This window comes from Malus domestica, chromosome 03, assembly GCF_042453785.1.
Source record: "Malus domestica chromosome 03, GDT2T_hap1".
NCBI classification, from domain to species: domain Eukaryota; kingdom Viridiplantae; phylum Streptophyta; class Magnoliopsida; order Rosales; family Rosaceae; genus Malus; species Malus domestica.
This window is the reverse complement of record NC_091663.1, coordinates 33,192,914-33,209,791: the sequence shown is the minus strand read 5'-3', so window position 1 is coordinate 33,209,791 and position 16,878 is coordinate 33,192,914. Positions and strand designations below refer to the sequence as shown.

At 38.2% G+C, this 16,878-nt stretch overlaps 1 protein-coding gene and 1 pseudogene across 1 annotated transcript; one reads left to right on the top strand and one right to left on the bottom strand.

Moving 5' to 3' along the window:
* Positions 1 to 319: 319 nt before the first annotated feature.
* On the bottom strand, positions 320 to 9,378 carry LOC103419116 (large ribosomal subunit protein uL13c-like; annotated as a pseudogene).
* Positions 9,379 to 10,344: 966 nt separating this feature from the next.
* On the top strand, positions 10,345 to 16,343 carry LOC103443970 (protein VTE6, chloroplastic). The gene is made up of 5 exons (XM_008382873.4): positions 10,345 to 10,799; positions 11,299 to 11,552; positions 14,977 to 15,100; positions 15,200 to 15,304; positions 15,866 to 16,343. Exons 1-5 carry the CDS (start codon positions 10,353 to 10,355, stop codon positions 15,950 to 15,952), a joined length of 1,017 nt encoding a protein of 338 aa, XP_008381095.3. The 5' UTR covers positions 10,345 to 10,352; the 3' UTR covers positions 15,953 to 16,343.
* Positions 16,344 to 16,878: the final 535 nt, after the last annotated feature.

The following is a 16,878-nucleotide window of genomic DNA, read 5'->3' as shown; positions in this document are numbered from 1 at the left end:
CTGTGTGAAACCTTCTAAAAGCAACACCATGGCCTTTGTACAGCCTATCATGACCACCCTAACGAAACACTCCACTGCAGGATCGGCACTTCCCTTCGCATGTAATATTGGCTCCTTTTTCTTGTCATGAATTTGGAACAATTACTTAACCATACTTCCACCAAGAAAATCAGAAAATGCATTCTTAATATGTTTTTAACCAAACTAACGACTCTCGAACATGTTGTCGATAATTTTTGGCCGCCAGCAATATGTTGTCTATACTTTTTTGACAATCGATACTCATCTGTCATGCAAATTTTTGTGCATTTGAAGCTTGTTTTTCTGCTGAAAGGTGTGTGACATTGATTGCAAACTTTTGTTCAATTACATACGAGCAAATGAAACCTACGAAAACTTCCGGCCAGATTCCAATACCAGACTGGAAGCAAACAACCATCCAAGACTGATGTAGAAAATGGACATCTACATTCAAATATATAAACACGGAAAAGGCCGGGTTCTAACAACCAAAGTAAGTACTGTAGAGTTCGGCTTCAAATCTACTTTTGTATCTGTATTCTTTTGTCCCTTATCGGCAGCTCCACTGGCATCTGGGCTTCATGGGGATGATCTTGCCCCTTGTATACCTTTAGGTGGTTGAAAAGCGCTCTCCCAAGCTGCACGACAGAGTTTGTTTTAGAAGAAACTATTCAAGACAGATGATGCAGAGCAGTTGGGTAGTGAAAAACAATGTTAAAGCCGAGCACAACAGTCATGCAGAGAGAATCACTTGCATATACTTTTTCACTGTGAATGAGTTTCGTAGTTTCAAGTTCCATCTATTTAAACTCTATGTTTAGCATTTCAATCATACAAAACCAAAATGAAATATCTAGCTTTATTTGTGTATGCGTATGCATATAGGAGAATAACTTTGAGTAAAAGAACTCACCCTCCCTTTTGGAAGCATACCACGAACAGCATGTTCAATAATCCTCTCTGGGATTCTCTGCTGTAACTGGTCAAACGTTTCCACTGTCATACCACCTGGTCGTCCAGAATGCCTCCTGTAGAGTTTTTGGTTCCTTTTCTTCCCAGATACGGCAACCTTTTCAGCATTTACCTATAAATTTTGACACAATCATCCACCATAGCATAGAAGTATTTGCAAAGCCAAAATAAGAGAAAAATGAAAAGAAGTAAAAGTTAAGCAAATTCCAGAACCTCGAAAACCAGAGAGAACAGCAATATAACACTCGGAAAAAAAAAAAACACTGATCTGCTAGAAACCCAAAGCTTGAGTAAAGCATTTTCGGACCTGCCCACAGTAAAGCATACACAACTGAGAATACAAAAAAGATTTAAAGCTAATTTTTCAAAACCAAAAGGTTTTAAGACTCTTTCAGACTACCTTCAGGGTAGATGCTTAATATTAACAAACACCAAGGGGATAGTAGACAAAGTATAAGAAAGTAGAAACGTAAAGATAAAACCACTAATCGTGGAAAAGGATTGAAGGTATATTTGGAGAACAGTCAAAGGCCCATGCAGTAACCGGCACTTCAAAAAGACTCCCTTTCCTCTAGCAAACAGAAAGGACATATTGATAGAAATGGGAAGTGGAGTCCACTCGAAATACAACCTAAATAACCAGAATCTCAATAACATGACAAATAAACACATCAGCCATTTTCACCCAAAGAATAACGACAAGCAGAGAAGAAAACAATGAACAATAAAGGAAAAGGCGGTTCTCACTAGAAAGCTATTTCTTAGCCTAGTTACATTCTATACAAACCTACACCATAAGCAGTTTTAAAAAATTAATATACTAAATGGCATCTGTGGTTGAGTCTTTATCAGTTTTGTCATTGTATAGTTGACACTATAAAAGTAGACTCAATCGGCAATTATACAAGTAGACCAGGAAACACTGATGGTACCTCAATTTGTGGATTTTGAACCCATTTCGCTCCTTAACACTATCAGTATCAGTAACCAAAGCCATTTCTCAGAAGTCGCATATAATAATCTCACTTGGCAGTTGGCATCTAACTAGAGGCTTAAATAAATCCCAGCTACTGGGATTTTAAATATTCTAATCGTCCCAGACAGGCATGGAGCACCTTCAAAACAAATTACGAAGCCCAAGTCTTGACAAAATGGTGATGGAACTAAGCAAATCGAAATATACAGAAATAAACTAGCAGATTAAATTGAGACAGAGACTAATCAACCTCAATGTACATGGGCACATGGAAGAAAGCATACATATGCATGCAAATACGATTTTAAACAAGATCTGAAAAGAAATCTCAGCACAAGCAATATTCCCCATTGGGTCAAACATGTTACGTATATCCAAATGGATTGCACAATAAACTAAACACTATTATAATTATGACATAATAATCTAACATTGAAGATGCTTATTTGATTCCGACAATTATACAACTAACCACCCAATGAACATAAACTAAGTAAATTGTGTGAGGACGTACCACATGGTATATCCATGCTCTCAATATTTACCAAGCCAACATGTTAAAAAAAGAAAAGAGACATCATAATGTATGAGAATTATATCCATCATATATTTTCCATGATCTCAAGTAAGAACTAGACAGTGATCTAGAATATCTAATTCCACCCCAACCAAGAACCTTAAGAGCCACTCCTCACTCCTCAGCCACTACCATATAAGTAAAAGGAAGATTGTAATATAGTCTGCATCTAGAGCAATTATAATGAAGAAAATGCTAGTGCATGACTAGAAACTCCACATACCACAATGACAAATGCTCCCATGTCCACACTGGGGGTGTAGGTCACCAAATTTTTCCCGCGGATGTAAATGGCAATTGTGGATGCCATTCGTCCAAGAATCTTGTCTGTGGCATCAACGATAAACCACGGTTAGTCAGTATTCACGTGGTCTGCAGCTTTTGGATACCATGTATTATTCCAAATGTCCTGGAGAAAGAGTGGAAAACCTGAATAAGGACCTAAGTACATTTTGATATTGCCCTCAAAGAAAAGTATATATCGACATCAATAACTTCTAGGAGAGCATATTTAAACAACATGTAATAAAAATGCATGTTGTAATATTATAAACAGGCCGAAAACATATACTCAATAACGGTGTTTGAAGAAATCAGTAGAAGTTTCTGACATTCAAAATCTACCAAGTATCCTTTAGAAAACTATCCATTGGTCTCAATATTTCACATGGAAGACTAAATAAGTTACAGTTTATACCAAACAAGCTTACGAAATTGGAGACTACATAGAAATTAAGCATGAAGCACAAGTCTTGAGCACACCTACCATTAAAATTCAAATCATTTTTCTGCTTTGCTTTCTGGGTCCACATTTCTAACTCAAAATTTTCAGAAACAAAATTGAAAAAGTACCTTCCTTTATGTATGTATGCATGTATGGAGAGAGAAAGTGGGTGTGAGTACATACAGGGCCGTCGACTTCGTAGTCTTCAAACATCCATCGCTGATCCAAAGGGACCCGAACGAAGTCCTCAGTTTTGCTGCTGAAGACCTCGAAGCTCCGCCGTGTGTTTCCTTCACTGTTTAAGCTCAGGTCGGTGGTGTTGTGCTAGGATAGCACCAAACCCGTTGGAACCAACTCAAGCTAACCCACAGGAAATTTATCAAATGAAAATGTAAGAACAAAATATAAAAGACACCAAGATTTTAACGAGGTTCCTCAACAGTCAGTGTAACTGGAGTACGTCCTCGGAGCAGTACGAGCTCACCCAATAATCCACTATCAACCAAATGGGAGTTTACAAAGTGTTGGCAATCTCACAACCCAAATAACCCAATACACCCAATAGCTCTCACACATCACAGAAACCAATAGAGAAAGAAATATAAGGTATAATTTCTTCTCTACACATATAGCTCAAAGCTATTACAACAACAATTATGATGGATGATTGCTAATAAAAAAGAAGAGCACTTTCTTCTTCTCTTCAACGAAGGGTTGCTGCACCCTCTCTATTTTCTGATGCTTTGCAGCTTGCACTCCTTTTTCTGCAGCTCTCTCCTCTCTTCTGCTCAAAACTGAAATTGAGCTCTCCCTTTCTTCTCTATCTACCGAAACAAAACAATGACTTATTATTTAAACCAAGCCATCACTTTCGGCTAATAAAAAACCACAAAAGAAGAAAAAACATCATCATGATGCCTCATCATCATGATGTCTTTATAATTTTATAACCAAAAGTTTTTTCTTTTCCTTTTTTTAATAGCCGAAAGTAATTGTTGTTTGGCCATAATTTAACAATCTCCACCTTGGCCAAATTTCGAAAACACCATGATAAGCCAACCAACACAATCAACACAAAAAAATCACTCCCAAACACTAGTACGAGAACAACTCATACCGAGCCAAATGCTCCAAAACTCCTACTACTCAACGCCTTCTTTATATAGGCATAATGTGAGCCAAGTTCAAACAATGAACAAACTTGGCTACACCAACAACCTTAGTCAACATATCAGCGGGGTTGTCTTTAGTTGGAATCTTCTGGAGAATGATTTCCCCATCACCAACAATTTCACGAACAAAGTGATAACGCACATCTATGTGCTTGGTCCTCGCATGATGAACCTGATACTTAGCCAAATAAATGGCACTCTGACTATCACAATGTACCTCCACCTGCTTCTGATCAACCCCCAAATCTCTAATCAGCCCATGTATCCAAATGGCCTCCTTTATAGCTTCAACAACTGCCATATATTCAGCCTCTGTAGTAGACAAGGCAACAGACGACTGCAAAATAGACCTCCAACAAACTGGCCCTTTAGCCATAGTAAACACATAGCCTGTAGTAGACTTCCTTCCATCCAGATCACCTGCATAATCTGAATCAACATAACCAACTGCAAAATGACCAATACCAGAGTCATCTCTCTCAAAGCATAAACCAATATCTCGAGTACCATGGAGATACCTCAATATCCACTTAGCTGCTTGCCAATGCTCTTTACCTGGATTATGCATATATCGACTCACCATGCCAACTGCATGAGCAATATCCGGTCTAGAGCATACCATTGCATACATCAAACTACCAACCAAATTTGCATATGGTATATTTTTCATTTGCAGCTTCTCTTTATCAGTTTTAGGACATTGTAGAGAACTTAATTTAAAATGAGGAGCCAAAGGGGTACTAACCGGTTTGGTTGAATCATGAACTCCAAACTTCCGAATCAACTTCTCAAGGTATTGTCTTTGATTCAAACTGACGAAACCCTTTGCTCTATCTCTAGTGATCTCCATGCCAAGGATCTTCTTCGCTTCACCAAGATCCTTCATCTCAAACTCATTCTTCATTTGCTTCTTCAATTTCTCAATCTCTTCGACATTCTTTGAGGCAATCAACATATCATCAACATATATCAATAAATAAATGAAAGACCCATCTTGCAACTTCTTGAAGTACACACAATGATCATATTGACTTCTAGAATAATTTTGGCCTCTCATAAATTTATCAAACCTCAAATACCATTGCCTTGGAGATTGCTTCAAGCCATAAAGTGATTTCTTCAATTTGCAAAATAAATTCTCCTTCCCTTTCACTATATACCCATCCGGTTGACACATATAAATCTCTTCATTCAAATCACCATGTAGGAAAGCCGTCTTCACATCAAGTTGCACAAGTTCAAGATCATACTGTGCAACAAGAGCTAACATAATGCGAATTGAGGAGTGCTTCACAACCGGAGAAAATATTTCATTGTAGTCAATGCCTTCCTTTTGTGCATACCCTTTAGCAACTAATCTTGCTTTAAATCTCACATTGCTTTTCTCATCAGCATCTTCCTTCTTGGCATACACCCATTTGCAACCGATAGCTTTCTTGCCCTTAGGCAATTTAGCTAACTCCCAAGTCTTGTTCTTCAAGAGAGAATTCATCTCATCACCCATGGCATTGCACCACCTATTCTTCTCCTCACTCTCAATAGCTTCCTCAAAATTGGATGGAATCTCTTCAGTGATAATAGGAAGAGCAAAAGCAACATAGTCACTATACCGAGCTGGCTTGGTAATTTGTCTCTTTCCTCTGTTCTTGGCAATAGACTCTTGAGGTAAAACTTGCTCTTCAACTTGAATAGAATCTTCAAGTTCAACTTCTTCAACATCCTCATGGTCTCCAACTTCTTCACTTGTAGTAACTTCGACATCAGCGGAAATAGGATTTGAAGTATCAGAGGCAACTTTCTCAAGCTCCACCTGTTAGACATCTTTCACATTCTTCTCAGAGTCCTTGAACATACTTTCTTCATCAAATGTCACATCTCTACTGATTACAAGTTTCTTCATCTCTGGGCACCACAACCTGTAACCTTTGACACCACTACTAAAACCAAGAAAGATAGCCTTTTTGGCTCTAGGATCAAGTTTATTTTCAGTTATATGAAAATAAGCAGGTGAACCAAAAATACGAATATGATCATAATCAGAAGAAGGTTTTCCAGTCCATACCTCCATTGGTGTCTTACCCTGAATAGCAGCTGAAGGTAACCGGTTGATGATGTGACATGCATAATTAACTGCTTCTGCCCAAAATGACTTGCTTAAACCCGACTGGGACAACATATATCTAACCTTCTCAAGCAAGGTTCGATTCAATCTTTCTGCAACTCCATTTTGTTGTGGAGTTCCCCAAACACTGAAATGTCTCACAATTCCTTCCTCTTTGCAAACTTTAAAGAAAGGGTCGGATGTGTATTCACCACCATTATCCGATCTCAAAATTTTAATCTTTCTCCCAGTCTGGTTCTCAACCATTTTCTTCCAACCCAAGAAAATGCTCAACACCTCACTCTTGTGCTTCATAGTGTAGACCCAAGACCTTCTTGAATAATCATCAACAAAGGTCACGAACCAATGTCTACCACTCAAAGAGGGAGTCTTTGTAGGACCCCAAACATCCGAATGCACATAATCAAGAATGCCCTTCGTCTGATGTACAGCAGTACCAAACTTCACTCTAGTTTGCTTCCCCAAGACACAATGCTCGCAGAAATCAAGCTTACAAGTCGTGGCACCTTTTAGAAGACCTTGTTTCACAAGCCCTTGTAGAGCTTTCTCACCGGCATGGCCTAATCTCATATGCCACAATCTAGTAGTATCTGAATCAGATGTGCCCATATTTTCAGAGACTACAGATGCTTCACCTGTCACAGTGCTTCCCTGCAATAAATACAAATGGCCACATCTATGAGCTTTCATCACAACAAGTGCACCATAAGTAACTTTCAATGTCTGTCCATCTGAATGAAACCTGAAGCCCTTGGATTCCAAAGTACCCAAAGAAATAAGATTTTTCTTCAAATTCGGTACATACCGAACACCTGTCAACTCTTTAACCATGCCATCATGCAACTTCAAACGAACTGTACCAATCCCTTTTGTTGTGCAAGGATTGTCATCTCCCATGAACACAACGCCACCATCAAACTCTTTCAAGCTTGAAAACCAATCTTTGTGAGGAGTCATATGATGAGTACAACCCGTATCCAACACCCACTTAGTAGCACAATCAAATGATGAGGAAGTGGTTAAAGCAAAATCAGAAAAATCTGTTTCAACCTCAGCAACATTAGCTTCAGAACTTTCTTTGCCTTTGGTCTTCAATTTGGGACAATCTTTCTTCCAATGGCCCTTATTACGACAAAAGGCACATTCATCCCTTTCCAAAGGTTTTCTACCTTTAGAGTTTCCTCTAGGTCGAGACTGTGATTTTTTCCTGCTAGAAGATGACCTCCTCTCCGATGATCTACCTCTAACAAATAAAGCTTCAGAGGTACTATCATGATTTTTATCTCTATGCCTCATTTCATAATTCATCAAGGCATTTGACACATCTTCAAATTTCACAGTTTCTTTACCATGCATAATAGTGGTAACAAAATGCTCATAAGAGTCCGGCAATGAATTCAACAATATTAAGGCTTTATCTTCATCCTTAATATCCTCATCTAAATTTAACAAGTCGGCAATCAACTTATTAAAAGCATCAAGGTGTCTAATCATTTTTGTACCTTCTTTGTATTGGAAGCGGTAGAGTTTTTTCTTCAAGTGTAGCCGGTTCTCTGCACTCTTCGTCATATACTTGTCTTCCAATTTTTGCCACAACACACTTGCTACCGTCTCCCGCATCACAAAATACTTCTGAGTTTTTGCAAGGCACAACCGAATTGAAGAGCAAGCCCACAAATTTAATTTCTCCCATTCCGACTTCGACATAGCTTCCGGTTTTTCTCCCAAAGCGGCAAGTAGATCTTGTTGAGCCAACACATCTTTGACCTCACATTGCCACATCCCGAAGTTGTTTGTGCCATCAAACTTTTCCACTTCGAACTTTGCATTTTGCACCGTAGTTCTTGCAAACCCGGAGGTGCTTCCAAAAGGATTCTCATCTTGCCCGTCTGACATCTTTTGGCAACTAGACAGTACCCAAGAGCAACCAGTGCTCTGATACCAATTGTTGTGCTAGGATAGCACCAAACCCGTTGGAACCAACTCAAGCTAACCCACAGGAAATTTATCAAATGAAAATGCAAGAACAAAATATAAAAGACACCAAGATTTTAACGAGGTTCCTCAACAGTCAGTGTAACTGGAGTACGTCCTCGGAGCAGTACGAGCTCACCCAATAATCCACTATCAACCAAATGGGAGTTTACAAAGTGTTGGCAATCTCACAACCCAAATAACCCAATACACCCAATAGCTCTCACACACCACAGAAACCAATAGAGAAAGAAATATAAGGTATAATTTCTTCTCTACACATATAGCTCAAAGCTATTACAACAACAATTATGATGGATGATTGCTAATAAAAAAGAAGAGCACTTTCTTCTTCTCTTCAACGAAGGGTTGCTGCACCCTCTCTATTTTCTGATGCTTTGCAGCTTGCACTCCTTTTTCTGCAGCTCTCTCCTCTCTTCTGCTCAAAACTGAAATTGAGCTCTCCCTTTCTTCTCTATCTACCGAAACAAAACAATGACTTATTATTTAAACCAAGTCATCACTTTCGGCTAATAAAAAACCACAAAAGAAGAAAAAACATCATCATGATGCCTCCTCATCATGATGTCTTTATAATTTTATAACCAAAAGTTTTTTTCTTTTCCTTTTTTTAATAGCCGAAAGTAATTGTTGTTTGGCCATAATTTAACATGTGGTGGAGGGAAACCAGAGCTTTTGCGGTGGCGCCACCGAGTACCCGACAAATGGGGTTTTAAAGGCGGGTTTTGCAGAGGAGGAGAATGGGGGTTTTGAAGAACAAGTGGAGGAGGATGAGTGCAAGGAAGAAGAAGATGAAGCTGCGAGCGAGAGTACGGACATATTTGTTTCTCAGTCTCTTGTGTTTCTGTGTTGGGTTTTTGGGGTTTGGGTTTCCGAGTGTTTGTTGATAAATTAGGATAAGATGCAGATGAACATGGATCAAAACGCAACGCATCGGTCGAATTATTTTTTACAAACATTTCAAACAAAACATTTGTTTTCTCGCACAAAAATCATATTTTTGGTGTGATTAGTGTGCAAAAATACATCATAGGATTGGATATTAAATTATCAGATGTTCTGTATTATAGTAAGGCTTGAAAGCCATTATGATTGTGAGGATCTGTATTATTTCGTCTCCCTTTTACTGGCTCTCAAAGTTATTTTTACAACAATTTCGACTTTAGTTTTTAACATTTTATTTGTGTTGAAGATATTTAAAACTTATATGAGAGAAATACAGGCTTTATATATATTTATCTAAATTACAAAAGAATAATTCGAACTTGGGTGCAGCAAGAGAGACATGCTCCTCTAACCAACATAGCTTAGCTCAAGTTTTTCACTACCTGAAATGCCGAATATTTTTCTCCAGATCAGCAAGATGGGGTGATTCAAATTTAAAGCAATTTGGAATTAAAAAGAGAAATATGTTTAAACCGGAATTTTAATTGGTTAATGTTGAGTATTGTGTTTCTTAAAACTTTCTTTTTTTACTCAATAAATTGGATTTTGGTGTTGGGATGTTGCTCATATGAATGTTAAACTTAAAAGATGTTTTAAGTTTAAATTCTTTCGTCACTTTTATTAAAAATAAAAATTCTCTAGTTACTTGTTATTAAATATAAAAAATGGAAAATCAAGTATCTAAATAAAAACATCATAATTATTGCAAATGACTTTTTAACGTGGAGTTGTGAAAAACAATCATATTTATACATTTTAATGTAAATTTAATCTCATTAATTTGTCTTACCAATAACAATTAATTATTTATATCATTAACGTTATCCATTTATTAAACAAACATCTCAATGACAACTAATATGGACTTTTCCCAAATAATACTTTTTCTTCACAGACACTCAAACTCACATTCAAATCACACCAAACCCCCTCCAATTCCTTCCTTACTCCAATCTCAATCCCACCGCTCCTCCTCCTCCCTCCCCATCCTCCCCATAAAATTCCTAATCCCAATCCACCCTCACCGCCACAATCGCTCCAAACAAACAATGAACAGGCCTCCCGCAGCCAGTGTGCAGAGTGCTGTGTCCCAGGCAATAAGCCTGATCCAATCGTCGCCTCCGACTTGGCAGTCCGCCGTCCTCAGCAACGTCCTCATATTTCTGCTGGGTTTTCCAATCCTGGTCTCCGGACTCTCTGCCTCTGGCATTGGAGCTGCTTTCTTGCTCGGTACTCTCACTTGGCGCGCTTTTGGGTCTTCTGGGTTTCTCCTGGTGGCCACGTACTTCGTCATTGTGAGTAAAATTTCTCTTGCTTTTATGTGCCTGAGCGTTTGTTGGATATTAACTTTATCTGGGTTTTTATTTTGTACTGTTTCCTGGATATAAATTGGTTATTCTATTAAATTCATAGAGCTTTTTGATAATTGGAATCAAACTCGCCATCAAGGGAATACCGAAGACAGGAATGCCACTAGATCTTAATACTAAGCGATGATAATTGGTATATAGTATTCTTTCTCTATCAAACAAAATTGCGCCTTAAAGTTCTGTTCTTTTGTAATATTTGTTAAATTTTTTGTTTTTCTTTTCTTCGAAATTTGAGTGAGGGATTCAAAAGTTAAGGTGCTGAACTTTCATAGTGACAGTGGATACTCAGGTCTAAGGGGATTTTCATGAAATCTGTAACTTCGTAAACTTAACAATTCCACGCTTTTAGGCTCATTAATGAATCTAATTTCTGAGCGGTATTGATCTCTGATGTTTTGTAATGCGGTTTTGTCAAAATCTTCAGGGGACGGCAGTGACAAAGGTGAGAATGAAACAGAAGGAGGCTGAGGGGGTAGCCGAGAAGAGGAAAGGACGGAGAGGCCCGGGCAGTGTCATTGGATCCAGTGCTGCTGGCTGTGTTTGTGCTTTCCTCACAATACTTGGAGTAGGAGGAAGCGGATATTCTCGGCTTTGGCAACTAGGGTTTGTTGCCAGCTTCTGCACTAAGTTAAGTGATACTGTCTCGAGTGAGATAGGAAAGGCATATGGCAAAACCACGTAAGTTTCTGTGTTTGGTTGAATTAAGCTCTTCATGTTCATGTTGTTAGAACTGATGTTATGGGTCTAATATTGGTATTCCATGCTTAATAACATCATATTTGGTTAATAAGTTCCGTTTTTTTTGGCATTACATGATTAGCAACCCCAGAACGGCTTCTGATAGTCTATTCTTTGAAATTGTCATAGTTCATCTGTCTCTTCGTCTTTGCTTATTAGATTTTATTATTAGTTCAGCTTTACATGCTCTGGTGATTTTCTACATAGCTTTTAGGTTTAATCCTGTTAGGATGCCAAGTGGCTGGTGGCATCACTTAGTTAGCCCAGGTGTCTCAATTGTTGAGTTGGAGATCTTGAGCCTGCAACCAGATTCTTAAGCTGAGATATGTGCAGATGCAAAGGGCGAATGAATATGTGATTGTATTAGTGTTCTTGTTAATATCTCTTAGCAATCTTGGGTTAAGGTTGATTTAGGTTCTATCATTGGTATTGAGCCAGTCTTGATCCTTAAATCCCTTCTCTGTTGCCGTATGACTTGTGTGTTGACGAAGAAAGCCGTGGAATCTCAGAACCATCTTGCTGCCTGCGATTAACGACACTCTCAATGTGCTAATCCAGCGATTTGACGCCATGGAAGCTCACCAAGATTTTTCTGATGCTCAATTTGAGAAATTGTACTGCTATTTTGTGGACAAATGCGATATGGGTTTTCCGGGTGAAACGTCAGATGCAACCCATTCGGATCCCAATTCGCATCATGCAACCCAATTCGCATCATGCAACCCAATTCGCATCCGCTGTTTGTCAAAATGGCATCTCATATCTCAGTTGTGAAATGGAATCAAGTCATTCTCAAGCTTCAATCCTTCCATGAGGAAAAGATTCAAGCCCGAGAGGGAGTGAATCAGTTATTATCTCAATTTTGTCGAAGATACAAGCCCAAGACTCATCCTTGTTTACTCGACAAGAAAGTTGAAGATTCTGTGATAGTTTCTCCAGTTCTTGATTCTGATTGCATGAAATCCAAGGTTGCGTTCTGGGTTTTGCATTTGCTAATGGCTTGGCTACTGCTTTTGGAGATAAATTGAACGCTCACAGTTCTAAATTTCTTGTTTTTAGTGGTGAATTCATGAAAAATGGTATTATTGTGCATTTGAAGCTTGGCTTCCATGAGTTGATTCGTGACAAAGGAGGAACATCTAGTCCAGGCCTCTTTAATTTGAAGTCTACTGGGGACAAACTTTTGGAGACAGCAAAGCCTCTACTGCGGACAATTTTTTTGTTACAGCAAAGCCCTTTCCTTGTATGAATGAATTTGGAAATTCTACTGAATATAGACAAAGAATAGATATGATGTTGGTCTCCTTAGGTGGAGAAATTTGGGGACGAATTATTTCAGTAATAGTGTCCACAGATACCAAATTCTAGTGTCCACAGATACCAAATTCTTGCCCTCAGCTGAAGTAGTTCATTTAATGATCAAGACATATTCTAATTGCTTAGTTGTTAGAGAAGTATTGAACAAAGCAGGGAGGGTATTACTTTTGGGCATTACAAACAGGCCCAAGTAAAAACAAGAGCAAGACGACAATTTTGTGTTGTATGCTATTGAGAATAGATGTACAAGTCAGGCTGTTCAAGTGGAGATTGAGATGCATGGCTGTGTTGTTGTGTGTAGCTGCCCTGGGTATCCTTATGCGTGCTAGAAATTCTGATTGTATGGTCACCATTGCTCCTTTTTTGGGAAGGTGTAATGTGGAGTTAATGTTTTCAGCAATGAGCTCTTGGTGGAAGCACACGCCTATGGTTTCATTAGTTCAGTACATATGTTGTTGCTCATTTACAAGGGAAAAATATATATGTCTTTTGTCCTACTTGCGGAAGCATTTTGCTGCAGCAAGTTGCTATGAATGCTGCTGCTATATACTACTGGCTTACGTTGCTCATTGTCTCAAGATCAACCTTGAGTAGTTGGATCCATTGCCAAATCATAATCAAAAGAGTGCTACTGGAATTTTCAAAGTTAAACCTTGAGGACAAGGTTGATTTCTAGGGGAGGGGTAATGTTAGGTTTCCAAGTGGCATCAGTTAGTTAGCCCAGGTGTCTCAATTGTTGCGTTGGAGATCTTTAGCCTGCAACCAGATATATAAGTTGAGATATGTGCAGATGCAAAGGGTGAATGAATAGTTGGTTGTATTAGTGTTCTTGTTAATATCTCTTAGCAATCTTGGGTCAAGGTTGATTTAGGTTTTATCAAACCTTGTACACTGTATGATTGACACATAAGGTTGCATCAAATTCTGAAGCTATTATTAATTAGAAATGTATCTAATGGGTGCCAAAAAGGAAGTTAAATGGTTGTGCCTGGAACATTCCAGCAGTTTGGCCCAACCTAATGTCATGTGGCACAGCATTTTAAATATTGAAAATAAGAAAAGTATGAATTACTTATATCCCTCAACCTTTTCTATTTATGATCAGATGAAAGTCAAAAGCTTCAGTTGTCAACTGAATCTTGTGTTGGCTTGTAGGATTCTTTTTAGATGACTAAGTTATTTGGGATCGGGCCTTCAAAACTTTGACACATAATGAGAAGATGGTTCTACTAGTTTTCTCATTCAGCGTGGTCCTGTCCATCAGTAAAAGAATGGACAACCATTACTGAAGCTATATTTTGTTAGATTTAGTTAACCAATATGTAAGGGCCGATACTATAAAAGTGCCTTAATCATGGTCTGGTTGTAACAAAAAATGCATAATGCTTTAGCATTCACGTACAAAATCATTTAGTCTACTGTGCGGTTTCTAGTGCAGGATGATTGGAGCATAGTGAAATTTGAAGCTTTAATTTTCTGTTGACTACTGTTGGCAACATAAAGAAGCTAGGAACTGAAAGTATCAAATTAAGAATTAGATTCTCGTGACTTAGGTTGAGTCACTTGAAGTTGAATCAATAACAAAACTGATGTTTTTCATTCATGAAGAATCTTAGGGCTTACATTTGAATTCTGCTTTCTAACGGAATTAGAAGAAGCTAGGAACTAAAAGCGTCAACCGGAGAATTAGATTGTCATGAAATTATGTTGAGTGACTTGCGTCAACAACTAAACTGATGTGTTGTCGTCATTCATTAAGAATCTTAAGGCTTACTATCAAAGTCTCTTTTATAATCCAATTAGATGTTTTCTTTTGGATACACCTTGTAAAGTTATGTAACTGTTCCTTCATAGGTCAAGTTTCTCATTGGGAAAGAAATCCAACTAGTCTTGCGCTAATTTTTCTGCTAACTGGATAAACGTGTTGCTTTTTTCTTTTGAACTAAAGATCAACAAAGATTTCTTTGACATCATCACAAATTTAGTATTTTCTGTTACCCCAGATCAATTTAAAATTCCAATAACATAAATTTTGCTTCTTGACCAGGTACTTAGTTACAACATTGAAGGTAGTTCCAAGGGGAACAGAGGGGGCTATGAGTGTTGAGGGAACCTTTTCTGGACTTTTGGCTGCTATCGTTCTTGCATTTGTTGGTTGTGCCATGGGTGAGGTGCTGTTTACAATATATACCCTTCGATGTTTGTATTTATTATTTGTCTGTCACTTAACTTTTATGTTTATAACATTCCTTGTACTTTTGGTCAAACAGATAAGTGCACCTGAAGCAATGATATGCATAATAGCTTCCCAAATAGCTAATCTTGGTGAGAGCATTATAGGTGCTGCTCTTCAAGAGAAGGAAGGATTTCGATGGGTAAGCAACGATTCCATGTTTGATTTTTTCATGTCATACTTTAGTTCCTTTATTTTATGTATTCTGTTCATTCTCTAATAGAATCAGTTTGGTATGATTGGGCCATGGGTGTCGGGGGTTTTCTCTTAGCATATTAAGGAGCACCAATAGCCATCCCGTTTCATGGGGCTCCTGCGTATGTTTGAGCTTGATTCCTGGGTTTACTGAGCATGTTGGTGAATTAATGATGAATATGGTGAAGTATGGGGCTCTTTTATCCTGTTGAGGACCTGGTGATAGAATTACTGGGCAATATGGGGAGCACAGGGAGGTTCCTTGAATAACAACAGTTTCATGATACCATACCACTGCGACTCCCCAAATCGTGCAGATTTTTTTTCAAAATGCATAACTTTCTTTGTGCTTCAATTGCACTAATTCCCCTTCAAAAGCATGGACATGGAGGGCCCTAGAGGTTACAGCTCCATAATATACATTTTTCCTTGTAGTTTGTTGTCAGTTTCAGCAGTGTGCAACATATTTCCCTCTGTCCTTACACTCTGTCCACGCTCTATTTTACAGCTCAACAACGATGCTGTGAATGTCATAAACATATCGATGGGCAGCATTTTGGCAGTCTTGATGCAGCAGGTTTTACTCCAGAACTGAAGTATGTAAATTGCCAAATTCATGAAGGTAGAAGATGCTTCTCCGACGTGCCAACCAGCTATGTTAACAAAATCGAACATGATGCGTATACTTTACACCGGTGACTGAAAAGACCGTTGCACTCTACGCGGGAGACAGATTACAAGCATGTTGCCTTGCTCAGATGGCAGTATTAACAATTTAGTGAGACTCTGTTCATACGAAGTTATTCAGAAAATTCTTTGGTTCGAAGCTCCCGTTCCCCAAAGAGAAAAAAATTACCCACGAAACGTTTTGGTGAACTATTTATCGTCGAAATGTATATACAATGGAAATTATTCTTGTAGTAGTCAGAACTCAGAAATAGGATTATTTTGCTATATTCCATCAAGAACATCTTTTCTTATTGAAATGTAATTTTTTGTCTTTTAAAAAAGGGGATAACTGGTGGCAAGCCACGGTTATCCACCTCTTTTGGGGGCCGGGAAGACTTACAGAGGCATTTCAGTCTCCCCCTAACCACAAGTTGGCTTTCACACCTTGCCAAAATCCCCCTAAACTTGTACCCACTGCCAACTTACCCCCTGAACTTTTATTGATAGCTAAATTACCTCCTACTGTTAAAGCTCTCCACATTTCATCTATGATTCTGTTAGTTTAGTGGGATTTCGACAATAAAACTAAATATTATGTATTAGGAATCATTTATATTTTTTTTTCTTTATGATTTAAGCGTTTTTTTTGGGAGCACTAATTCTTGAATACCAATTCTTATAAAAAAAATTCGGCTAAAATACTACGTTTTTAGTTTAGGTATCAAAGGAAAAGTAAACAAAAATGATGTTATAAATACTATTCAATACAATTACATGATTGCCACTCAATTCTAACATTTTTTTTGGCCGGCCAATATTTCTTGCAACTAGTTCATCAGATTTTCTAGCAAC